The 24,611-nt window shown below is 56.9% G+C and overlaps 1 protein-coding gene across 7 annotated transcripts in view; it reads left to right on the top strand.

The window, feature by feature from the left end:
- The window catches only part of COL16A1 (collagen type XVI alpha 1 chain), a 52,728-nt gene that overhangs the window by 22,974 nt on the left and 5,143 nt on the right, over positions 1 to 24,611 (top strand). For 3 of the 7 annotated variants that reach the window (XM_032246701.1, XM_032246700.1, XM_032246705.1), the window contains 27 exons: positions 466 to 510; positions 602 to 628; positions 1,389 to 1,448; positions 1,637 to 1,684; positions 1,808 to 1,861; positions 6,217 to 6,270; positions 6,489 to 6,521; positions 8,648 to 8,764; positions 8,852 to 8,893; positions 8,987 to 9,073; positions 9,822 to 9,866; positions 10,827 to 10,871; positions 12,608 to 12,661; positions 13,212 to 13,265; positions 13,792 to 13,845; positions 15,293 to 15,337; positions 15,436 to 15,489; positions 15,761 to 15,796; positions 16,144 to 16,206; positions 18,518 to 18,589; positions 18,753 to 18,806; positions 19,428 to 19,472; positions 19,672 to 19,716; positions 20,012 to 20,065; positions 20,480 to 20,533; positions 22,666 to 22,716; positions 23,051 to 23,140. In XM_032246701.1, the coding sequence (XP_032102592.1) occupies positions 466 to 510; positions 602 to 628; positions 1,389 to 1,448; positions 1,637 to 1,684; positions 1,808 to 1,861; positions 6,217 to 6,270; positions 6,489 to 6,521; positions 8,648 to 8,764; positions 8,852 to 8,893; positions 8,987 to 9,073; positions 9,822 to 9,866; positions 10,827 to 10,871; positions 12,608 to 12,661; positions 13,212 to 13,265; positions 13,792 to 13,845; positions 15,293 to 15,337; positions 15,436 to 15,489; positions 15,761 to 15,796; positions 16,144 to 16,206; positions 18,518 to 18,589; positions 18,753 to 18,806; positions 19,428 to 19,472; positions 19,672 to 19,716; positions 20,012 to 20,065; positions 20,480 to 20,533; positions 22,666 to 22,716; positions 23,051 to 23,140 (1,482 nt within the window). The other 4 variants (XM_032246702.1, XM_032246703.1, XM_032246706.1 and 1 more) reach the window with 4 other exon arrangements.

The following is a 24,611-nucleotide window of genomic DNA, read 5'->3' as shown; positions in this document are numbered from 1 at the left end:
GGTAAAATAGGGGCTGAAAACCCCCTTCTCCCGGTTGGGTCAACAGAGCTAACCTTTATGATAGGGAGGAAGCTCATCAAGCACTAGAGGGAGGAAGGAGAGAGCAGAGACTTCAGGCCACACACGCCTGGCTGCAGCAGTGCCGTTGGGTCTATGATGAAGCTTCTTCAAGGCTCAGTTTCCTTACCTGAAAACCAGAACAATACTGTCCTGCTGGGCTGGGAGGGGGTTTCCTTTCAGTGTTCTCTGACAGGTACTTGAGCAGGTGGCTGGTACCCAGACGCACTCGGGAAATGCCAGTCTTCTTCCTCCCCCATGCCTTGGTCTCCTCCCCTGGAACATGGGCCTTGGGCTCCAGGGGAGCCTGGGGCTGCTTCTGTTTGTCCTACAGCCCTTTTCTGCAGCAGGCCTGATGGCTGGCCACTGCCCAGTCTCACCCGCTGACTCTGGACTCTCTCCCTTTAGGGCCGTGATGGGCAGCAAGGACAGACTGGAGCCAGAGGGACGCCAGTGAGTACAGTATCTCAGGGCAGCAGGAAGCCATGGCTGGCCCAGCCTTGGCACCCCTATGCATTCACTTTCCTGTGTTACTTCCCTGCAGGGTGAAAAGGGATCAAGGGGAGAGAAGGTGAGTCTCCAGGACCTGTGACCCATAATTCTGGGGGAATTGGCAGCCCTTCCAGCCTTCCCACCTCCAACCAGGGGAGCCTGTGCACCTGGAAGCTGCCTTGGGCTGGAGGATGGGAGTGGAGGAGGCATCCTGGTCTCTTTGTTACCTCCCAGCTCCCTGGTTTCAGGGGCTCCGCATATTCCCAACTTCACCTGGTTGCTGGCCTGGGGACTCAGCCAGCATCACAGGAGACTGGAAGACTCCAGGGCCCCCTTAGAGGGCAGCTGCATTTTCAAATGGGGGCTAAGTCAGAGGATGGGGCAGGAACTCAGCTGGGAAGGACTAGTGATGAGAGGGCAGAGGGGTGAGGGGCCCCTGAGAGAAGGGCATGGAAGCCAGGGTGGGCCCAGAGGAGTGGGGCTGCAGGTGTACCGAAGGCAAGATTACCTGCGCAGTGCAGACAAGGTTATCACTGGCGATCATAACAGCAGGACCGTTGTTTGCTCGATAATCACCATGCGACAGGACCCCTGTGTACACGAATACTTTTTGTCCTCCTGAGACTCTATGCACTTGGAATTGCTGTCCCCATTTTACAGGCGCGGAGGCTGAGGTGCAGAGAGGTTGGAAGGGCAGCCCAAGGGCACAATCCTAAGGGGCAGATCCTGGATTGAAACCCCGGCCTCTCCGTCTCTACAGCGCCCGTGCCTCTCTGACGTCTGTTTCCAGAGGGCCCTTCATCTTTGTCCAGGCCTCACAAAGTCTCTTGTCTTTTCAGGGCGAGCCGGGGGAGTGCTCCTGCCCCTCTCGAGGTGATGTCATCTTCTCTGGCATGCCGGTAAGTGGTACTGAGAGCCTTCCCCCTGCCTGGGGGAGAGGACCAGCTTCAGCCTCCTCTGGTGCCACTGTGCAAGGGCCCCACAGGGCCTCATGCCCCAGCCAGCCGCCTTCCCACGCCGCCCTGCGCTTGGTGTAGACGTCGCCTATAACCTCTCCCCTTCTTTTGCGACCCCCACTCCCACCCAGGGTGCTCCGGGAATGTGGACGGGCAGCTCCTGGCAGCCGGGCCCGCAGGTGTGTGTCGCTTGTCTCCTCTGTCTCTCCGCCAGTGCCCCACGGCTTGCCCACCCTAAACAGCTGCTCTCAGCCATAGGGCAGAGCTCTCTCCTGGCTCTGACTCTTTCTTCTCTCCCGCAGGGTCCACCAGGCATTCCCGGACCACCAGGCCCCCCTGGAGTACCCGGGCTGCAGGTAAAGGGGGACAAGAGAATGAGGAGTTTGAACTCTTGCAGTCAGGGTGGCTGCTCCAGGCTGGACCCCAAGGACAAGGATGCTGCTCCCCTGCCCCCAAAACACACGCATGCCATTTCTCACTCCTCTGTTCACCCGCCTTGCAGGGTGGCACGGAGGGCCCACTGAGCCTCCAGGCCAGGCTCTGTGCACTCCCGGCACTGTTTCAAGGAATGCCCTGTTGCATCAGCAGCCGGGAACCCAGAATCTGGGTCAGATAATAATCCCTTATGCTGGTTCAGAGCCCGGCCCGCCGTTTTGGAGCAGCATTCAACGCTCATTCATGCTATTTTCCAGCACTGTTTAAAGTGCTGTGAATACAGTAGTGGCTAAAAATAAAAATCCCTGCCCTCTTGGAGCTTATATTCTAGTAGGAGAGACAGACAATAAGCAAGATAAATAAATAAAATATGGTGTGTTAGAAAGTGATACGTGCTAAGGAGAAAGGTGAAGCAGGGAGTGAGGACAGAAAATGGGATGAGGGCAGGAGGAGTATTTGTAAAATGTGCCGAAAAGAAGGTGATGTTTGAATCAAAACTTAAAATCGGTGAGGAGAGAAGCTGTGAGGGACAGCCTCTGTGGCAGAGAACGCAGCCAGCCAAAGCCCCAGAGGTGGGGAGGTGCCTGATGTGTTTGGGGAATCGCAAGGAGGCCAGAGACAGTGAGGGGAGAGCACTGGGAGCCAAGATCTGTGTGGCCTTGTGAATAAAGGGTGCATTCCAGAGCCAGGTGACCTGAACTTGAACCCCAGCTCTGCCATGTGCTAGCTGTGTGACGGTAGGCAAGTTCCTTAACCTCTCTGTGCCTCACTGCCCTCTTCTGCTAAGTGCACCTAACTCATAGGGCTTTTGTATTAAACGAATTAATGCACGTGAAGTGTATAGAACTGTGCCCATGCCTGTTATCTATTATTTATATGACAAATGCTTAGGAGGCATTAGCTATCACTGTAATGAGGATGACTGCTATTATTCGTTCACATTCATTCTTTCATTCATTTGAGCCTTACATAAAAGCCCCAAAAGGAAGGCAGTATTATTATTCCTAGTCACGGCTGGACAAGCTGAGGCTCTGGGAGATAGAGTATCTTGTCTAAGGCCGCCTTACAGTAGTGGCTAAAAATAAAAATCCCTGCCCTCTTGGAGCTTATATTCTATAGGAGAGCAGACAACAAGCAAGATAAATAAATAAAATATAGTGTGTTAGGCTAGGAATTGACAATGCTAAACCAAGGCTTCCCCATGCAAAGCACTTTCTGCCTTCTTCTGACGCTTTGCAGGACATTTCCCAGCGGTTGGCATCCCAAGCCGTGTTTTCTGGAGGTTCTAGGTGGCACAGACACCTCTTTCTGTGTGTCTGGCTCCCAGCTCCTAAGGGAGTGATTCTCACCTGAAGAAGCAGGGCAGGATCACATGGAAGCCTTTTACAAGCTACTCCTCCTTGCCCCAATGATTTGTTACATTCCATATCTTCCCTTCCCGCCCCCACCACCCTGGCACACCTCCCCTGCCACCCTGTGCTGGGAGTCTGCTCTGGTGAGCCGCTGTTGCTGATGGGAGTCTCTGCCAGGATTCCAGTTCTCTCTAGCCCATTGGAAGTGCTCAACTAAAGCCCACGCCACTTATTTGTAGCCACACATTTGCCGAGTGTCTGGGGCTTCCTGCCACACTGCCAGGAAACAGGAATCCGTCTGCAGAGGGCTTGCAGTTTGCTTGGGGAAGCATAAGAGTCATTTCAAAGTGACCCATTAATAAGCGAGAGCTGATGTAGTGTGCACCCTGCCAAGACATGCTGGGGGAATGAGGCAGAAAGAAGTGACTGCTGAGTCTGGTCCCAGGCACCCAAGTCCTCATCTAGTGCCAGTGCTTGAGACCAAGCGAGGCTGCTGCTAACAGACACCCGTCCCATGCCAGGTGGGACACAGGAGGGCCAAGCAGCTCCTTTCTTCAAGTATAGACACAGGCTCAGGGATGTACAGCACTTACTCATCCAGGGCCATATGGTCCTAGTGCTTAGTTATCTCATTTCATCTCAATCCATTTCACAGAGGAGGAAGCCGAGGCACTGAGGTTAAGAAAGGTACCTGAGGCAACAGGCAATTAGTAGGTTATTGAGACTAGGTTTAAACTCAGTCTGCATTCTTCACTTCAGCAGTAGGACAATACATCGAACATTTAGTTCTGGGAGGTCAGGAAAACAATTACAAAGTATCAGGCTAGAACTAAGGCACTGGCCATGGAGAGGCAAGCAGGGGATGAGTAATGATTTAGGGCATAATAATTAACATGTTTGGGCCAGGTGTGATGGCTCATGCCTGTAATCCCAGCACTTTGGGAGGCTGAGGCCAGCAGATCACTTGAGGTCAGGAGTTCGAGATCAACCTGGCCAACATGGTGAAACCCCATCTCTACTAAAAATACAAAAAGAATTAACTGGGTGTCATACCACACGTCTGTAACCCCAGCTTCTTGGGAGGCTGAGGCAGGAGAATCACTTGAACCCAGGAAGTGGAGGTTGCGATGAGCTGAGTGCACCACTGCACTCCAGCCTGGGCGACAGAGAGATATGTCTCAAAAAAAATAAATAGATAAAAAATAATAATAAGAAGAAGGAGAATTGACATGTTCAAAGCATTTTCCCTGTGCCAGGCACTGCTCTAAGACCTGATGGTGCAGGGAGGTACCAGAGGGGGCTGGCTGGAGGCTGACTCCAGGTCTGACCCAGGCCTGGTAGAGCCTGCCTGGAAATTGCTTGGGGCTGGTGATATGCTCCATTACTGGGAGCTGGGACTTGAAGGAAGGCCAGATCTCAGAGTACACCAAGGAAATCCCGTGCAGGGAGGAGCAGGCTGAGCAGCGGTGCATTCACTCAACACGTACTTAATGCGCACCTCCTCCATGTCGGGCACTGGGGATTCAAAATGGAACATACTCCCTGCATCCATGGAGTATTTAATATGCAAATGTGCCTCGTGAATCAAGGGGAACAGAGTCTGGGTAGCTTGCATCCTTACAGCCATTGTCTTCTTGAAGCCTCACCATAAACTATCCCTGTTTTATAGATAAGAAAACTGAGGCATAGAATTTTTTCCTCCAAATAACTTACCGAAAGAATTCTGTATCTAGATGAGTCTGATTGGCAAGCACCCGCCCTTGCTGTGCACATGAATGTTCTGGGGATGTCTGAGAAATGGTGCTGGAATCGTGGTTGAAAGAGGAATTAGAAGCCAGTGCCTGGCTCAACTTGTGACCTTTGGCAAGTTACTTACTCCTCTGGGTTCTTTTTTTTATTTTTATTTTTTGAGACGGAGTTTCCTTCTGTTACCCAGATGATAGTGCAGTGGCGCCATCTCAGTTCACTGCAACCTCAGTCTCCTGGGTTCAAGTGATTCTTCTGCCCCAGCCTCCCATGTAGGTGGGAACACAGGTGCACACCACCATGCCCTGCTAATTTTGGTATTTTTAGTAGAGACAGGGTTTCACCATGTTGGCCAAGCTGGTCTCAAACTCCTGACCTCAAGCGATCTGCCTGTCTCAGCCTCCCAAAGTGCTAGGATTACAGGCATGAGCCACGGTACCCAGCCTCCTCTAGGTTCTTTGTGCTATTTTTAAGGTGGAGATAACAACGCTTAGTTCAACAAGATAACTGTGATGATTAAATGAGAAAGTAGGCCGGGAACAGTGGCTCACGCCTGTAATCCCAACATTTTGAAAGGCCGAGATGTAAGGATCACTTGAGCACAGAAGTTTGAGACCAGACTGGGAAACAGCGAGACCCGGTCTCTACAATAAATACAAAAGAATTGTCAGGCGTGGTGGTGAGCACCTCTAGTCCCAGCTACTCAGGAGGCTGAGGTGGGAAGATCACCTAAGCTGAATCCGAGGCTATAGTGAGCTATAATTATGCCATTGTACTCCAGCCTAGGTGACAGAGTGAGACCCCCATCTCTAAAAAGAAAAAAAAAAAGAAAGAAAGAAAAGGAAAGAGAAAGAGAAAATAAAGAAAAACGATTTAGCACAGAAATAAAGAGTAGTTCCATGGAAGACACTCTGCTCAATTTCTGACCTTCCTCTGAGGCGTGGGGGAAACACTTGCTGTTGGACTTGTTTTTGGGGTCACTCTTCTGGGTCTCCTTGGCTTTCCCTATAAAGGGTCGAGAGGCTCTTAAGCTAAGAATAGATGTCAGCCTTGTGCCAGCCAGGGCTCTCAGCTCTGCGGGACAAGGGGAAGAGGAGGCGGGAAGCTGAGCAGGAAACAGGCTGACCAGCAGGCTGGAGAGAAGGAGCCCACTCACTCATGTCTCTTCTTGGCTACAGGGAGTGCCTGGAAACAACGGTTTGCCAGGGCAGCCTGGGCTAACTGCGGAACTGGTGGGTACCGGCCAGGACTCCCTGTCCTTGCCCCTTCCCTGCCCTTTCCAGGGCTGATCAGGCTATGAAGCTGGCCCAGTAGCTGCAGTGGGGGTCCCTCTTCTCTCCCCCTGGTGAGGCTGGAAGGTGCATGACATGTCCCGAAGCTCCACCTGATCCCATAAGTCTCCCTGTCCCTTCCCCTCACCTGCTTGAGCTCACACATCTGTCTCTTGCAGGGATCCTTACCAATTGAACAGCACCTCCTTAAGGTAAGAGGGTACCCAGGAGGGAAGTGTGAGCTGGCGGGGGTGTCTCCTGAGGGGATTCTCTTAGTAAGTGCTCAGCTGTGTGGCACCTCGCAGAGAGAGCAGCAGTTTGCAGGGAATACACATTCCAGACATCTGTCTAAGAAGGCCTAGCTGGTGCCTGGCTTATAACAGGCCCCCGGGTGACATTTGCTGAATGAGTGCTTAAAGGAATCCTGTGAAGGTGCCCACATGGCAGATGCTGTTGGCAGAACCCAGCCCCGAAGGCTGCCCGCAGCAGCTGGCAAGGAGACGCTGCAGCACCCAAGTCACACCACGGTCGAGCCCAGCAGCTTCCAAAGCAAAGCAGAGGGGGTGAAAGTGCAGTGGTAGGGCCTGTGAGGTTGGGTGTGGCCTGAAGAAGGCTTCAGTCGTTCTCTAGTCAATCCAGAAAGAATCCAGGGAGGATATGGATTTGAGAAGCACTTCCGGTAGTCCAAGAAAGGGGACTTGGGACCTGGTCAGAGAGTCAGCCTGTGCCAGGGCCTGTACACACCCTTCACACCCCACCAGAGGGCTGTGACCTGGTCCGGCTTCCCAAACTGAGCAGAAGTTCCTATTGGGAACCAAGGGTGGCACAGCCCATCTTTGCTTAGCCACCTCTAGAAACGAGAGCACAGGAGTTCCTCAGGTCACCCTCAGGCTTTTGAAGGAGGCCCTTATGTTCCTGGACTTTCCTCCAGCTCAGCATCCTCAGATGTGTTGGCCTCCAGAGCCCCCCTCACCCTGGCCACCCTCTCCTGACACTGGCTAGTCAGTGCCCTGGACATCCTGTGACCCCGATGGGCCTTGGTCAGAGCAGAGCATGAGGACTCTATCCCTCCCCTGCTCTGAATGGCAGATTCTCCAGAAGCAGCCAGAGGAGGTCGGGGTAATCACTTAGCATCAGTTACATGTTGGATCACGGTGGGGTTGTGGCAACGAAACCCCCAGCTCTTCTCCCTTCTGCTTCTGTCAGTGCCTGGGCAGTGATGGTGGGACTCCAAATCTAGGAGTTGACATTTCTCCCTGCAATGTGTCATCTGCTGGCTTCCTCATCAAGTGCTCTGCACAGGGCCCCAAATAGAAACTGCACATAGTGTGGAGAAGGGGTCAGATGGCGCCCTGGCGCATGCTGACCTGGAGCCCAGCCACCATCTGCACCCACAGTCCAGGAGCCCTGGGGAGAGAGCGCTGTCTCTGGCCTAGGACAGGCCCATGCCACTCCAGGCTCCCACTTTCCTTAGACAGGTCATGCTGCCTCTCTTGAGTGTTGGCTTTCCCATCTCCACGATGCTTATAAGATTCCCTGCGTCACTGCACCATCAGGATGGGCTGTGATACGTGCAGGGCTTATTACGTACAATGCCCAGCATCGTGGGTGCTGAGGAAATGACAGCCATTATCACTGGGCTTGGCAGCAAGCAGTGAAGGTGAGGAGGGCCTCCTGCCTGGTTATCTGTGGACACCACACTGGCCACAAACAGGCTCCAAGCTCCTGAGTCCTCAGAAACTGCAGGCTTGTTTTCACTAGTGGGTTTGATTTTTCTGGGAAAAGGACACTTGGCTTCCGTCAAACTCTCAAGGGGGTCTGCAACCCAAAGAAGGTTAAACCCTTTCCTGTGGGGAGACCGTTCTGGTGGCGTGAGCTGGGCGGGAGCCTGTGAGCAATCCGAGATCCATCCCAGGGGCTCCTGGGAAGGGCTGGCTCCTCCCGCAGCTGTGCCTTTGCTCCCTTGGGCAGAGAAGCTGGCATTCGGAGCCAGCCTTTCCAGCTCGCTCCTCGTGGCTTGTCCTCACAGTGGGTGCAGGTTGCAGGAACAGCCGGGACAGATGGTCCCTCTGCGGGCCCCTCGCCTCCGCCCACACGCCTGTCTGGAAAGTGGCTTTGGCTTAGCTCTAGCAGAGCTTCTTCCTGGAGGAAACTCAAAGCCAATTGTTGGGAGTGGGTCCCCCGAGGATGGAGCAAAGCAGCCGCAGGGATGCGGCTGGGGAGGGAGGGAAGCCTGTGGGGCAGGGAGCCCGGCTCTGGGTTCTCAGCGGGGCTCCGCAGTCAGCCCATCCTGGCCTCCCTGACCCAGGCCTCACTCCTTTCTCCACTCCCTGCTCAGAGTATCTGCGGAGACTGTGTCCAGGGGCAGAGGGCCCACCCAGCATACCTCGTGGAGAAGGGAGAGAAGGGAGACCAGGGCATCCCCGGCGTGCCAGGCCTCGACACCTGTGCCCAGGTAGGAACGACTGGGCTAGGGGCGGCCCGAGCAGGAGGGCTCCCTGGCTGCCTCACCCAACAGAGTGCCTCTCCTTGTCCCTTGCAGTGCTTTTTGTCGCTGGAGCGTCCACGAGCCGAAGAGGCCCGGGTGAGTGCCTCGCCTTTTCTCCCCTAACCATGCCCCATGCCCCGCAGGAACAGGCCCTGACTGCTCACTCTCACCATCTTTGGCCCTCTCCAGGGTGACAACAATGAGGGAGATCCTGGCTGTGTTGGGAGCCCCGGCCTGCCTGGTCCTCCCGGACTGCCAGGCCAGAGAGGAGAAGAGGTAAGACCAGGGATGGAGCCTCATCCTCAAGGGGGCTGGGACCCTGTCTGCCTTTGAGACCTTTCAGGGGCCTCCGAGGCCTCACGTGACTGATGCCTCTTACCATTCTGGGCTTATCTGCTCTCCTGGCACATGGCCCCTCTGAGACACACAGGACCCAGGGCAGGACACACTCTTTCTCCCCAGCACCAAGTTGCATCCTCTGCCTGCAACACTCTTCTCCGGGGCTCATTCCTGCACTCCTTCAGCTCTGCTCAAATGTCCCTTTCTCAGAGACCTCCCCTGACCATCCTCTTTAAGTTGAACCCCACACCAGCCCCAGAGCCTCCAGTCACCCTGGTCTGCATTATACTGATCACTATTCAACCTCCTGCGTAGTGACTTCATTCAGGAACATTCCACAGGTGTCAACTCAACACCAACTATGTGCCAGTCCTGTTCTATTTTCAGTGTCCATCTCTCCCCTGGAATGTAAGTGATTTGAGGCAGGGGTTTTAATTTATTTTGTTTATGCTGTGATCTCAGCCCCTGGACTAGTGCCTGGTGCGTAATAGTTGCTCAATAAATGTTCATAGGATGACTCAATGAACCAAATGAAAGATTCTAACGTCAGCTAAGTGGTCCTGCTTGAACAACAGCCTCTGTCTGTTGACCTTGGCCCTGGCAAGTTGGGAGGAAGGCTGCTGGGACCCCAGCGGCTCTATGGGGCCTGGACCTCCTCATCTATTTCCCTTGGCTTCCTTTGCAGGGTCCGCCTGGCATGAGGGGCTCCCCAGGTCCTCCAGGCCCTATCGTAAGTATCTGTGGTGCCCTGGCCTGCTTGAAAGGCTGTCAAAGGGGTCATGACACTCAGACACTCGGCTGCCTTGTCCCCAAAAGGCTGGGCAAGGAAGGAGGAGGGGACTTCCACTGCCCTCTCCTGTCCCTCCGAAGAGCATTTGCAGAGATTGTGCTCTTCCACCACCGAATGCCCTGGAAGTGCCCTGCTCTGCTCACCGCCTGTGGTCCTGCTTAGGGGAGGTCCTCAGAGGCACATCTTTGCTTCCCTGTCCCCACCCCCTGCTGTACTTTACATGGTGGCCCCAGGCCACCCTCAGCAGGGGGCCTAGGCTTCAGGCTCACAGCCTCCGCAGCCAGGGAAGTGTGTGGCATGCCGGCCAGACCTCTCCGTGCCCCTGTGATGCCAGTCCCCACAAGGGCTCAGAGCTAAGATGGAACTGTCCTCCATTGCTCTGTAAGGCCATTGCTAGGGTAAATCTACAAAGACCAGACCAGGGCATCTACTCTGGAGTCCTCTGTGATGTTGACATGGCAGGCAAATAGAAGTGACTAGGGAAGGCTGAAGGAACTGAAAAGGCTTTCTTTGAAGAAGAAAATGGCTGGTGGGAGCCATCTTAGAGCCAGGGAGCCCCCCGACTCGGGGCACAGATGGAGGTTGGGTGGCAGGCATGGTGGGCAAGGCCAAAAGAAACAGCTTCTGCTGCAACCGAGTCTTCGTTAGACTCCGGAAGGCTGGGGAAGCACTCTGGAGCCGTTCTGCAGCCCTGCCAATGGAGGAGCCATTCTTCCCGGAGCCAAGGGGAGGAGCAGTTGTCTTTTGGGCCAAGACTTTCAAGAAGTCTCTTTTCTAGCTGCCTTGAAAATACTCCCATGACCTCCTCTCCCCATGACCCCCAGGCCCCAGACTGTGCCCTCCAGGCTGCCCCAGGGTTACTGTGCCTGTGAGATGTGACCTGCCTGTTTCTCCCACCAGGGCCCCCCAGGTTTTCCTGGTGCTGTTGGCTCCCCCGGATTGCCTGTAAGAACCTAGCGCTGCTCGACCTCCCCTCCCCCGTCAGCCAGGTCTCTGTGGCTTTTGCTCCGCTCCCCTCCTGTCATGACTTCACCTCCGTCCTCTGTGTTCGTTGTCCCCCTTCAGGCACGGTAGCTAACGACACAGGTTCTCTGAGGTCCCGGCAGCTTGGACATCCTCCCAGTCTCTGACTCCTCTCCAGTCCCTCCTCTCCCCCTTCTCCTGCGCTCTTTCCCTCCTCTTGTCCCTCTTCCCCCGTTCCGCCCTCTTCTCCATCTCTCCCACCATCCTGCAGCACTCCCCCAAGTCCTCCTGAGCTCGTGAACCTTCCTCTTAAGCTGGTGCCTCTAGGGGCCTCTCCATTCCTGCCTTCTCACTCTGCCTTCTGCTTCTCACCACCTTCAGAGTTGCCTGAAGATTTGCTGAAAGTAGTTCTTGGGGCCCTGCCAGGCACCTGGCTCAGAGCCCAGCAGAGATGCCAAAGCTTCAGAGCTTCACATTGCAGGCTGGCACAGGTTTGCTGCCCTGCTGCTTGGCAGGGCCGTCCAGAGGCACCCAGGGATTTAAAGGCAGCCCTGCCTGCACCTTTCCATCGTGCTAGAGGAAACTCTCAGCTTCCTCCTCTTCCCTTCCTCTTCTTTGGCTCCAGTCCCAGTCCGCTCCAAGGCAGGGTGTGTGATACCAGCCAGTTGGGTTTCTGAGGGTCGTGCGCCCTGCCCCTCTGTGTCCGGCACCTTGGCCGGCTTCTTCTGCCAGGTGTCGTTAATTGCTCTGCCTTCGTCATCGTCACAGGTGTGTTTACATCACCCCCAGCCTCACTGTTGCTCCCTCCTGGGTCACGGAAACTAACCTCCTGTGTGTCAGGTTTCGTGTTCCTGGGGCCTGGCTCCTCTCCTCCCAGGCGTGGTGATGGAGGCTCAGGGAGCAGGGCCCCTGGTTGTCACAGCTCCATCTGTCCCCACGTCCTCATCTCTGGCCGGGTCTTGTCTGTTTCTGCTTGCTTGGGTGAAGGGGCCATCTGTCCGTCTAGCCATCTGTCTTGTGTCGTGGAAAGGCTTGGGCGCCGTCTCTTGAGGGGACGAAGGGGAAGGGGGCAGGAAGGGTGACATTAATGGCGAGGCACCTGCAAAGGCCAGGGTGAAGAATTAGGGGTGGGGCTGTGGCTCTCGTGGAAAGTGACATGCCCTCCCCCCCTGCAAAGTGACAGGGACTGCTCTGGAGGCAGCCCTCCTGCGTCTCTCCCCTGCATCCCTCCAAGAAGGTGATTTTTGTCTTGGGGTGGGGGACTTGGACAGGTAAGTGCTGGGTGTCTGATGATATCATACACTTTGGTGGCAGCATCCATCTGGGGTACCTTTCCTGACAGTTGCCCCTCAGAATAAGCACACATCTGATCCGTCACCCTCCTAGGGGTATACCCCAGTCAGTTACCACACAGGGCATACCAGCTACAGGCACCTGAGAGGTACCCTCCCAGAACCACACCCCGGGGGGCATATTTCTACAGCTACCTGTTTTGAAGGGTGTCCTGAAAGGCACCCATGTGTGGGGGTTCACACGTCCACCAGTCATCCTTTTGGAGCGCACCCCTTACAGGTCACCTTGCCACAGACACTAGGAGAGCCTCTATGGCCTCCACATTTGCCTGGAGTGGGAACAGATGGCTGTGGGCAGGGGGAAGGAGTCAGGGGCTGGGTGGGGACCGCCCGCTCCTGTAGTTTCTCATGATTTTTCTCTCCAAGGGCCTTCAAGGAGAGCGAGGCCTCACGGGTCTGACTGGAGATAAGGGGGAGCCGGTAAGAGGAAGCTGGAGCGGGGGTTGGAAAGGGAGGAAGAGCTGGGGAGGCAGAGCCTGGGCTCCGAGGGGTGGTTGCTGGGTGGAAGCTGGGAGGTGGACTCCTTGAGATTCTCTGCTCCTCTGCGGAGATTCCCTTAGTGTGGGGTTTCTGCACTCCCCCAGGAGCAAAGGAGGCCGATCTCCATGTGCCCTGATTCCCTGCCAGAAGGACGCACAGCCCCTGTCTTCCAGCAGCGTCCCTGGGGGCACTCAGCATTCCTGCCCACACCCTCCTCCCTGGTCCTCATGTGTGCCCTGGGTCCCCTGCTCTGGCTCAGCTCCCAGGGTCTGGGCCAGGCTGGGGGTTGCCTCCCCAGCCCAGGTCCATGGTGGTGGTCACCACCAAGGGGACCTGGGGCTTGGGGAGATGGCCCAGTGTGGCGGTGCTGGGGCAGGCTGGCGCCTGCTAGATGGCAGCCCCAGAGGTTTTGGCGTTGGCCACCCTCTTACCCAGGGAGGGGAGGATGGAAATGCTGGGGGCTGTCCAGCCTGGCTGCCTTTCTTTGCAGGGTCCTCCAGGGCAACCCGGTTACCCAGGTGCCATGGGTCCCCCAGGACTGCCTGTGAGTAAGGGGACTCTTGCTGGGGAGTGGGTGTGGGGTACCAGAGGCTTGGGCCGGTGGTGAGGACAGGGCCAGGCTGTGCAACCTCAGCGGGCTCCCCGTTCCTGGGCATTTCAGCCTCTTCCTTGGCTGAAAGTGCATTCAGCCCCTCCCCGCACCGTAGGCCCCCTTGGTAGTGTGGCTTGGCCCCACCACACTGCTCGGAGCACTCTGCCAGGCCCAGACAAGGAAGAACTGAGATCGGCCTCCTGGGGCCGGAGTGGGGGGAGGCAAGGGGGCCGGCGGGAGAACTGGAGAGACAGCCACCCCTACAGAAGCCACTGGGTGGGTGTCCTCCTTTCCGCTCGGGGCTTGGGGGGCATCGTGGCAGGTGGGAGGCATGGCAGCCTTGGAGCACCCAGCCGTCTCCCCGGTGCCATCCCCCCAGAGCCAGTCTGGGTGCCAGCTGCAGTCTCCACTCCTTGCCTTGGCGCCTTGACGGGCTAATTCTGCGGGCTAATTCTGTTCTCTCTTTGCCACTTGTCAGGGCATCAAGGGAGAGCGTGGCTACACTGGGTCAGCGGGAGAGAAAGGAGAGCCGGTGAGTCCCAGTGGTGCGGCGGCGGGTGCAGGGCTGCACGTGGAGCCGCAGAGCCTGAGGCTGGAGAGTTGGCAGCAGCCAGAGAAGGCGAACTGTGACCCCTGCTGCCCCCACCCCCAATCCGGCAGCACAGTCTGGGCCCCGAGGAGGTGGAGGCTGTGAGGAGAATCCCCACAGGGCTGCCAAGGGGAGGGGCTGGGAGGCGGCCGCAGAAGCACTACTCTGCCTCCTGCAAGGGAGGGCCTCGCTGTGGCCCCAGCCCCCCCCAGCGCCACCCTCGAGCCAAGGCCTGCCAGGCCCCACGCTGAGCACAGGAGCTGGGCTGTGACCAGATGGGGACACTGGGGTCCCCAGAGTGACAAAGCTGTGACTCACCTGCAGCTAGTGAGTGAGTGAGTGGTGACACCCGGACTTGAACCTGTGTCTATCTGGTGACACATCTCACAAACCTCAGATCTAGAATCAGCCAAACTGGGACTGCAGCCTTACTGATTCACCAAGTTCAGTGCGGCCTCAGTGGGATTCAGCAAACCCTATCAAGCGTTTACTCAGTAACAGATATTTCTCGGGCCTGTGGGGTGCTGGGCTCACCTCTGAGGGTGTCTGGGTGAACAGGGCAGGCAGTTGCCCTCGTGCCCTGCCATCGAGGAGGCAGCTGCTGGATGAATAAGCAAGTGCGTAGGAGCTACAAGGGCTGGAACTCATGGAGGAAGTGGGGCAGGGAAAGGGAAAGGGCTAGAGAGGTGTTCGGCACCTTCAGGGCGGAGGGGCAGGAAGGCCTCTCCGAGGAGGTGGCATTTGAGCTGAGAGCTGATTAGCAAGAGGGAGGGATCCCTGAGGCTGTCTGTACTGGGGAATTCCAGAGGGAGAGGCCAGGTGGGGCACTGCAGGAACAGCTTCCAGCCATCGAGGGATTTGGCAAGGTTTCAGGGGACCTAGAAAGGGGGAAAAGGGCATTCGAGGTAGAAGGGAGAGCGTGCTAAGGGTTCAAAGGCCTGGGGACATAAGGGTATAGAGTGTGTCAGGGGACAGCAGTCTGACTGAGCAAGATGGAAGATGAGAAGGAGAGGGGGAGGAGAAGTGGGAGAGGGTGGCTGGTGCAGGTCACAGGCTGCCTCAGAGGCCAGCGTTGGTGGGAAGCCTGCACCCCACTCAGAGGCAGACGGAGCCACTCAAGGTGTTTGAGCAAGAGAGTGACATAATCAGAGCGGTGCTAGAGGGGAAGAGGGCAGCCATTTGCTGGCTGGCTTGCAGTGAGCCAGGAGGTGGCAGGACAAGTTAGGAGGCCGGGCCAGGAGCTCAGGCGGGACAGAGGAAGCCTGAGCAAGCCAGGCAGAGGGGCTCCCCGCATGTGCCCGCCTCTGTTCTGTGCAGCCCCCCATGGAACCCCCGCCTCACCCTTCACCTCCCCAGGTGGAGTGACTGATTCTGTTCCTTTGTATCTTAGGGTCCCCCAGGATCTGAAGGCCTCCCAGGCCCCCCAGGCCCAGCGGTGAGTGAAGGAGGGGCAGAGAGATGTGGATGTGGGACCCCTGGGGTCTGAGGGCAGGAGGATTAGGTTTCAGCTGCATTGTTCTCTGTGAGTGACAGGGTCCCCGAGGAGAGCGAGGACCCCAAGGGAACTCCGGTGAGAAGGGCGACCAGGTGAGTGATGATTGGGACCTGGCTCCAGGGAGGCAGGGAAGGGGCTGGGTCCTCCTCCCTGGTGGTCACCGGCTCTAGTCTTCCCATCCCACCTGTCCTTGGGCTGTGACCTACCTCATGCCCACAGCCTCACCTGCCAGCCATGGTGGGCGGAGGGGAGGGCAAAGCCCGTGAGTTTGAGGGTGCCCTCACCTGTCACTCTTTCCACCTGGACAGCCAGGCAGGAAGGGGGGTGGCGGCACAGCACACTGTCCCTTGCTTCTCATCCTAGGGATTTCAAGGCCAGCCAGGCTTTCCGGGCCCACCGGTGAGTGAAGAAGACACAAAGCGGGCTCTGTCTGATGTGGTCTCGTCAGGAGGGGCAGGCCTGGCCAGGCCAGGCTCAGGGAGGATGGCCCTGGGGAGAAGAAGGGAGAGGCACGGGAGAACGGCCTGGGTGGCCAGGCCTGATTCCAGGAACCAGGACCTGGAGAGCGCAGCCTCTTGGGTGGGCCTCAGCCCGGCAGGCCAGGCAGACGTAATATTCCTGGGTGGTGCTTCTAGGAAGTCAAAATGAATTGCTTTAACAACAGTGCATCATGCACAGAAGGAAGAAAGAAGGGGAGCTCCCCCTGTAGCCCCAATTCATTCCTGCCTGCCCCTTTATTGATACAGGGTCCTCCTGGATTCCCAGGCAAAGTTGGAGCACCTGGCCCACCTGGCCCCCAAGCAGAGAAGGTGAGCAGGACCCCTGGTTGGCCAAAGTCACAGATCTGAGCCATGCAGCTTCCATGACCCTGTCCCACCCCTAGCAACAGGCTTTTGGGAAATCCCAAGACTGACCCAATTGCATGAAGGCTGGGAAAAGAGGCCTTCAGGATGGGCCCAGTGACTACCGGAGGGTGACAGGCCTGCAGCAGACCAGCAGGCTCCTCGGGGTGTCTGCTTGGCCCAGGATGCCTGCGGCCTCTGTGCAGCCTAGGCCCATGTCTGCTGGGATGGGGGAAAGCAGGGAGGTAGGGGGAAGAGGCAGAACTCGACAGGCAGCTCAGGCTGCCTTCCTCTCCTAAGCCAGGAGGAGCGAGGAGCTGAGAGAAGGGGAAAGCGCGTCCCAAAGGAGGACACCAACGTGGAAGGGGCATGCGCTTCTCCTTGGTAGCCGTGCTCCAGTTGTGCCCAAGGGCCCAGAGAAGGTGGGGGTGGCCTATGTCCTGCCTAGTGACAAAGGTGCGGGGAGCAGCAGTCGGGGGAGTCCTGGGCTGGCTGCCCTTAAGTTTGGTTTGATCAATGTTGGAGACACAGCTCTGCCTTGGTTTGGGGCTGACATCCCTGCCTCGGTGCAACCTCTGGGCTCCCTAGATGTGCTGGGTGGATGGTGTAAGAAGCCCCTGAGCTTGGGGTGGGGGGATCTGGGTCGAGAGGGACGAGCAGGAGCCTACAGCCTTGAGGAGAGCGTCTTTCCTCTGAGAGCACACACATGAATGTCTCACTGTGCAGGTGAGGAAACTGATGCCCACAGGCTTGGGGCAGCCCAGGGGCACATAGCAGTGTTAGCAGCTGAGCTGAGACTTCCTTCCCAGCTCCAGGAGGACCTAGGTCCCTTGCTACCTCCGCAGAGCCCATGCTGATCAGCCACGGTTGGGACAGTCGCGGTTGCCAGCTCCCTTCACTTCCCTTCCCTGCGGAGGACCTGCAGCCCCTGCTCTCCTTAGGCTGGTCATTGCAGACAATCCCAAACCTCTGGCCAGTGGTTCTTCATCCCAACTCCCAGTGGGGGCCAATATTGGCTGGGGCTGTGCTGACCCCTCCTGGTGGCTGGTGGCATTGCAATGCCCCCCAAGTTCTTTTTCTCCTTTGCTGGGTCTCTCCAGTGGGATGCCGTGCCTTGACCACCCCACAGCCACTGATCCAGGGTAGCTGCCCTCTCCCCACTGGGAGAATGCAGCAACCTTCCCCGCTATGCTGCTTGCCTCCCCCTGCCTTTTCTGGTAAACATTCCAATCCACGCATCAGTTCTCATCTCTACTTTGAACCTTCAATGGCTTCCCAGTGCCTGTAGCAGGGGTTTTCAGACTTTATTTTGTAGTCCCTGAGCCTTTTTATCATATAAAAGGAAACGTAAAAAACGTCAATCTATAAAACAAATGCCAGTGGAGCTGCCCTGGCTAAGACAACAGTCGGGGTCCTGGAGTCCCCCCTCTTCAGTCCCCACTTCATGCCCCCAGCTTCTAGGCTCCCCTAGGAGCCCCCAGCGCTCTGAGAAGTACAGCTGAAAACCCACTGACTGTTCGATAAAGTTTAGCACAGCGTTCAGGGTCCCCACCCATCAAGGTGACTCCTCTGCCTGCCCACCCATCCCACGGGCTCCCCTAAACACCCTAGACACATGCCAGGCTAGGCACGTGACCACTTGCAAATCTTTATCCTTCTCTTAGGTTCCCTCTGGCATGTGCTCTTCTCCTCCACCTGCCCAATCCCAGACGTCCTCAGAGTCTAGCATCTGGTGACACTTCTGTGACACTTTCCCTGGTTCCCAGTCAGAAGGAACCGCTCCCTCTTCTGAGCTCCCACAGCCCCTTTCCACGCAGAACACATGGACTGTTGCTTTGCCCCTGCTTGTGTTGGGCCCATGACCCTCACTGGACTGTGAGCTCTTTGAGGACAGGGGTGTCCACTTTTTCATCTCGAGGACTCAGAGCCCACGTGGCACCAGGTGCACTGTGGAGGCCCGTGTGGATTGAGCCCGTGTAGATTCCAGATCAGCACATGCTACTGAGTCCCTGCCATGCCAGCCCCTAGGTCAGCACTGGAGAAGATGCCCTGTCCCTTCCGCAGGGAGCAGCAAGGAAAGGGGATGCTTTGCACACGAAGACAGAGCCTCCTGTGGAGGAGACGTGTGGCACATATGCAGTTAGACAGGGACAGACCTGGCCCAGAAGCCAGCTAGCTGTCCTGTTCCAGCAGCAGAACCCTTGACCCAGGGCCTGGTCTCCACGGTGGGACAAAGCCCTGCTAACTTTATTGGTGTTGTGGGGGGTCTGGTTTCCAGGGCAGCGAAGGGATTCGAGGCCCATCAGGCATGCCTGGCTCCCCTGGGCCACCGGGACCTCCTGGGATTCAGGTGAGTGTGTGCCCTCTCAGCCTGGCAGGCATGTGGGGTGTGTGTGCACGTGTGGGGTGCACGTGTGTGTGTGTGTATGTGTGTGTGTGCGTGCTGGGGGGAGACAGTGGAGGGGTGGAGAGAGTCGAGGGGCTGGGCCATGTCTCCTACTTCCTATTTCCAGGGCCCTGCCGGTCTGGATGGTCTGGACGGGAAGGACGGCAAGCCTGGCTTGAGGGTGAGATGATGGGCCGGGAGGGCAGGCACCCCTTCCTCTCCTTTTTTCCTGGAGAGTCAAAGTCAGGGAAACCGTGATGGAAAGAACCGAAGCATCCCCGTCTTTTTCGGGGGCACCCGTGCCCTCCTCGGTGTGTCTCTCTCTGCCCCCAGCTCCCCAGTGGCACCGCAGCCCCTTGGTTTCCAGTTCTCCTAGTGGCCTTAAGCAGGGTAGGCGAGCTAGGTCTCACCAAAGGCCAGATTATGAAGGCAGTATGTTTGCAGAAACTCAGACAGCTGAGGAACCCAGGCTGGGCTTCGGGAAGGATCAGGGTGTGGACAGGGAAGGACTTGAGCAAGCCCTGCTCCTTGGGTTTTGCTGGGGAATCTGAAAGGGCTGGGGCCACAGGAAAGGGTAGAACATCAAAGTCAACCCCCTTATATATCCCAAAGAAGGAAAACGAAGGCCCAGAGAGGGACTGGAAGTCACAGGATCCACAGCCAGTCAGAGGCTGAGCAGGCTTAGATTCTTCCCTCCATCTGAGGATAGCTGCAGAGGGCCTGGAGAGGGGAGGACAGTGGGATGAGGTGGGTACAAGCTGGGCAAAACTGCTGTCTCAATCCTCCTGGTCTCCTTCTCTAGGGGGACCCTGGTCCTGCTGGCCCCCCTGGACTCATGGGGCCACCGGTAAGTTGAGCTGCAGGAAGGAGTTGGAAGCTGCGATGCTGCAGCATCTGCCTGGGTGGCTGCAACAGTAAATCCAGACCCTCCGTGGACCATGCTGTGACTCTGGATGGGTTTGAATTGTTTATACTGAGGAAGGAGGAGTGGGAAGACGCCCCCAGTTGACGTGAAGGACATGAGAATTCCCTGCTTTTTCTTTCAGGGCTTTAAGGGGAAAACAGGACATCCCGGCCTCCCAGGACCTAAGGTAAGGGCCTGCCAACCTCTGCCAAGCAGGTTGTCTCTGCTCTCCTGAAGGCCTGCCCCCAGGCAGACATGGCAGCCCAGCCTGGGCAGAGAGGCCATCCCAGCATCAGAGCCTCCTGGGGCCAGCAGTGCCTGGCAGACTGGGTCAGAGCTTTTCTGTCTACCAGCCGGAGGGCAGCAGAGGTGGCCAAAGCTGGGGCAGGTGGCAGGGCCACTCTGATGTGAGGTTGACCTGGGGTAGGGATGTCAAGTGACTGTCTGGCGTGCCCCCACTGCCTGCCCTCTCTGTATTCTAGGGTGACTGTGGCAAACCAGGACCCCCTGGCAGCACTGGCCGGCCTGGCGCAGAGGTAAGGGCCAGGGAGCCACACGGCTGCCTTCAGTTTGCCTTTGGACTCTTTAGAGTCTGGGGTGCAGCCGCTTCCTCCTGCTCCGTGGCTGCTTTCCACCTCAGTCTTCTGGGAGGGGTTCACCCACCACTGCACCTCTTGAACTTTTTCCCTCCTCTTAAGGGTTGTAACTGGTTCTGCTCCCTGGAGGTTGTTGGGTCACCAACCTAAAAAGGCAGGGCCTGGCCTTCGCAGGCTGTGGGTCTGCCATCTCTACCTGACTCTCTGAGAGGCATGGGTCTGGAGGCTGGGAATCATCTGGCTCCTTTGGCCATGGGCGTTAACACCTGTTCTGCCCAGCCCTCTCCCACCCGACAGCCACATGGTGCAAGTCCGTCAGTTTGTGTCATTTTATCCTTTTTCTGGCTCCTACAGGGTGAACCTGGTGCCATGGGACCCCAGGGAAGACCCGGTCCCCCCGGCCATGTTGTGAGTTGAACCAACTTCGTCTCTGTCTCCATGAGAGGTAGCATTTTGGCGGGGTGGGTGGCGGTGCCTAGGCTGTCATGACCTGAAGGAACTAGCCACAGGGGCTGCCCCGCCATGAAGCTAGACAGCTCCCATGTGGGAGCTACTGGCCCAGCACTGGGGCCGCTCCTTCTGTGGTTTCCAGGATTTTCGTCATTTTCTTATTTTCTGGGCACATTCAAGTCCACTTATCAGATGAAGGTCATTCAGTCAACACATAATCATGGAACACCTGCGCCATGCCAGGCACCAATCCAAGCGCTGGGGCAACAGCAGTGAGCAAGAAAGGCGAGGTCCCTGATCTCAGAGCTGGCACGCAGGTGCAGCAAACAGAAGACCCAACATGAAAGCATCAGGCAGCCATGCGCTGTCACAGAGAGGGCCAGGGAGGTGACTTCGGAGGAACCCTTCTTGGAGAAGCGACATTTGAGCTGAGGCCTGAATAAAAGGAGGCAGCTATTGAGCAGTCTAGGGGAAGAGTTCCAGGCAGAGGGGGCAGCAGGTACAAAGGGCCCAAGGCAGGGAGGAGCTGGAGGTGTCTGAGGAACCCCAAAAAGAGCAGGGTGGCTGGAGTGTAGAGTGAGAAAGCTGTGAGTAGCAAGGGGACAGCTGAGCTCGGAGAAGGACATGGTGGCGATAGGAGCGGCCCTCTCAGTGTGGTCAGGGGTGGGAGAGGACAGATGCACGGAAGCCGTGGATGGATAGTTGCAGTGGAGACGGGGAGCTGTGGTCAGATCTGGGAGGTGTCTGGAGGCGGGGGACTTGCTGATGAACTGGATTGGGGTTGGGGAGACAGAGTGACATAAAGAGGGGAATCAGGGATGACTCCTGCATTTGGCTTGGGCAACTGGGTAAATAGGTGGAGTGTTTTCCAAGACAGGGGGACTTGGAGAGGATATTTATCAAGCAATAATGAATTTTCTGTCTACTTCACTCATCGCTAACACAGACGACTGCCAGGCGGTGCCTTTGATCAGAGTGACAGCACTGGGCTGGTGGGACTCCAGAGAAAAGCGAAGATACTGGCATTTTGTTGCAGCCCTGTTGTGGCTGGCTGCATAATAATTTCCAAAAGGCTTTTGGAAATGTTAAAAATAGTTCACGACCAAAAAAAAAAAAAAAAAAAAGGAACTCTCAGGTCTCCATCTCTATTTTTACGCATCTCAAGGGGTCCAGAGGCCCTGGATTCAGAATGTCGTATCGAGGCTGGTTCCCCTCACGCGACGGGTGATGGGGAGGCATACTCAGAAACGTGGCCCCACTGGAGACTCAGTGCGGTGCTGGGGCCGACAGGGTGCAGGCTTCCGCCTCTCACGTCCATCTGTCCAGCCCCTTCGCCCTGCAGCGTGGCCGTCTCCATGCAGGACATTTCCACCCCAGGAGACTGGAGATGAATCTGGAATGTGCCACCTGGGGGTGTGAAGGGAAGCGCTCTGAGAGAGACCCAAGTGCCCCCCGGGGGTTCAGAGAAGGTGTCGCTCTGGCCAGGGAGGTGACCTTTGAGCTGCACCACAGAGGCGTGGATGTAGGCATCAGAGCTGGGGGAGGGCGTTTCAGACGCAGCCCCAGTGCAGCAGCGGGGAATGTCTGGGTGTTGGAGTTCCAGGCACCCCAGTGTTGGGCGACAAGTGTCAGCTCCTTGTCCCTGTGGATGTCGGGGTCAGTGACAAGCCCCTACCCCTCACCCCCTGCTACACAGGCCCCCAGCTTCTCCTCCATAGGACAGCAGGAAGTGGGCTGCTGTTAGGGAAGCAGGGGTCTCAGTGGCTGCCTACGCCGACAGTAACTCCCCAGGCCTTTGTCCTCTGCACTTGGCCGCTGGCCATGGCTTTCGGGTCATCCCCCTCAGCACAGCCCCAGATGCTCCACTCAGCCTGGGTTGGAGGGAGGGTCCTGTGTGCCCAGGGTCCCCCAGGCCTCAGCTCTGGGCACAAATCTTGTCAGAAGCTCAAGTGTAAGACCAGAGGGAAGGAAGGTTTCCGGAGGAAACGGAGCTGCTGAAGTTTGGTGCTTGTTCCTGCCGTCAGGCCCTGTGCTCCTCGGGGTGTTGCTATTAGAACCTGTCTCTGTCCCACTGACTCATCTCTCTTTAGGGGCCACCAGGGCCTCCAGGCCAGCCAGGACCAGCTGGGATCTCTGCAGTGGTGAGTAACATGCTCCTCTCCTTCCTCCCTCCCGGGAGTTTTGCCCTGCTTGGCTGTGGGCTCCATTCCAAGGAAGCTGGGGGGATGGAGAACAGTTTGTCTCATCCCCTCCTTTCCGGGCATTGGCCTCTCCTGCCCCCAAAGATCTTACCTTCTAGGATGTGGCAGAGGGCTTTGGAGAGGGCTGGAGGTCATCTCAGAGTCCTGCTGCAAGCTCGGGCAGTGCCACCTCTCCCTGTGGCCCCCAGCACACGATGGGGTATCTGTCTGGCTACGTGGGGGTCCACTTTGCCTGCTTCCCTCTCCTCTCACTGTCTCCCTTCCTATTCTCTAGGGTCTGAAAGGAGATCGAGGAGCCACCGGAGAAAGGGGCCTTGCAGGGCTCCCAGGCCAGCCCGGCCCCCCTGGACACCCTGGTCCCCCGGTAAGACCCCACATCTTGCAGCATAGCCCAGGGGGCAAGAGTCATTTGGCTCAAGGCCTGCTGAGCACAGCACGACATATCTGGGGCCTCCAAGGAAGGAGCGGCTGCCAGCATAGCGGGATGGCAGCGAGGCGCTTGGGCCTGAGGATCATGCGAATTTGGAAGGACAGGCACTGCAAGGCAGTGCTGTGCCAAGCTGCCCACGAGGTCACTGCCTGTGACGGTGCACCAGCCTCAACCTTCTGCAGCCCCCTCGGCTGCATGGCCCTGTTCTGCCCCTGCCCCTGCCCCAGGGGAGCTTGTTGGTAACCACAGAAAATCTTGCTAAATGTCAGGAACCAGAAATGCAGTCCTGTTGCTGTAACTTCCTGAGGTTCTCAAAAACCAGTTCTTAGCTCACATTTCCTACTCAGAACGCTGAGATATTGGTCACCGACACATGCTGAGTGGTGGACTAAGCATCTGGTGTGCATTTTATCTTTTTCTCTCTCCCTTTCCTTCCTTCCTTCCTTCCTTCCTTCTTCTTTCTTTCTTTTTCTTTTCTTCTTTCTTTTTCTTTTTTTGACAGAGTTTCTCACTTGTTGCCTAGGCTGGAATGTGGTGGCACAATCTTGGCTCACTGCAACCTGATTCTCCTACTCAGCCTCCCGAATAACTGGGATTACAGGCATGCACCACCACGCCTGGCTAATTTTATATTTTTAGTAGAGATGGGGTTTCACCATGCAGGTCAGGCTGGTCTTGAATTCCTGACCTCAAGTGATCCACCTGCCTCGGCCTCCCAAAGTGCTGGGATTACAGGTGTGAGCCATCGCGCCCGGCCTTGCATTTTGTCTTAATCTGTGCTGCAGCCCTATTTAGTGGATCTGACTGTCCACGTTTTACAGATGAGGAATCTGGGGCTCCAAAAGGTTAGGTAGGTTGCTTGGAGTCACACAGCTCGTAAGTGGAAGAGCTCTGACTTGATCCCAGCCTGTCTGATTCCAGAACTTGTGTCCTTAGCCACTCTGCAAATCTGCCTCTCTCAAAAGTTCCAGACAGGTGAACCCCATCAGGTGCAACTGATTGCCAGGCTCAGGGATGAAGTCTCCTGGGAGGGCAGAGGCAGGGACCCAGGTCTCCTGGGACTCAGCAGGATGCTTTCCACCAACGCAGACTTTTGCTGGGGGGCAGCAGCAGTGACCGTGGGGCTGCTGGCCTGGGCTGGGGTATTTGACTCCCATTGGCCCATCTGCCAGGTGGGCTCAGTCTCACCACGCCGATTGGCTCTGATTCCTACCAAGGACTCTGCCTCCCTCCTTGCAGGCTCAGGAGCCTCCAGGGCCCCTGGATGAATCTCCCACTTGCCTAGCAATCACCAAGTCCTCTTCCCCAGCAGCCCCCAGAAGGGGGCTGGCCCAGGGAGGCAGCCTTGCTGGTTGCAGGGAGGGGGCAGGCTCAGGCTGTTCATGTGTTCATTCAGCAAACGTTT

The sequence above is a fragment of the Sapajus apella genome, unplaced genomic scaffold (assembly GCF_009761245.1).
Source record: "Sapajus apella isolate SASKATOON/1434 unplaced genomic scaffold, GSC_monkey_1.0 scaffold62, whole genome shotgun sequence".
NCBI classification, from domain to species: domain Eukaryota; kingdom Metazoa; phylum Chordata; class Mammalia; order Primates; family Cebidae; genus Sapajus; species Sapajus apella.
The sequence above is the reverse complement of the archived record's forward strand: the minus strand, read 5'-3'. Positions and strand labels throughout refer to the sequence as shown.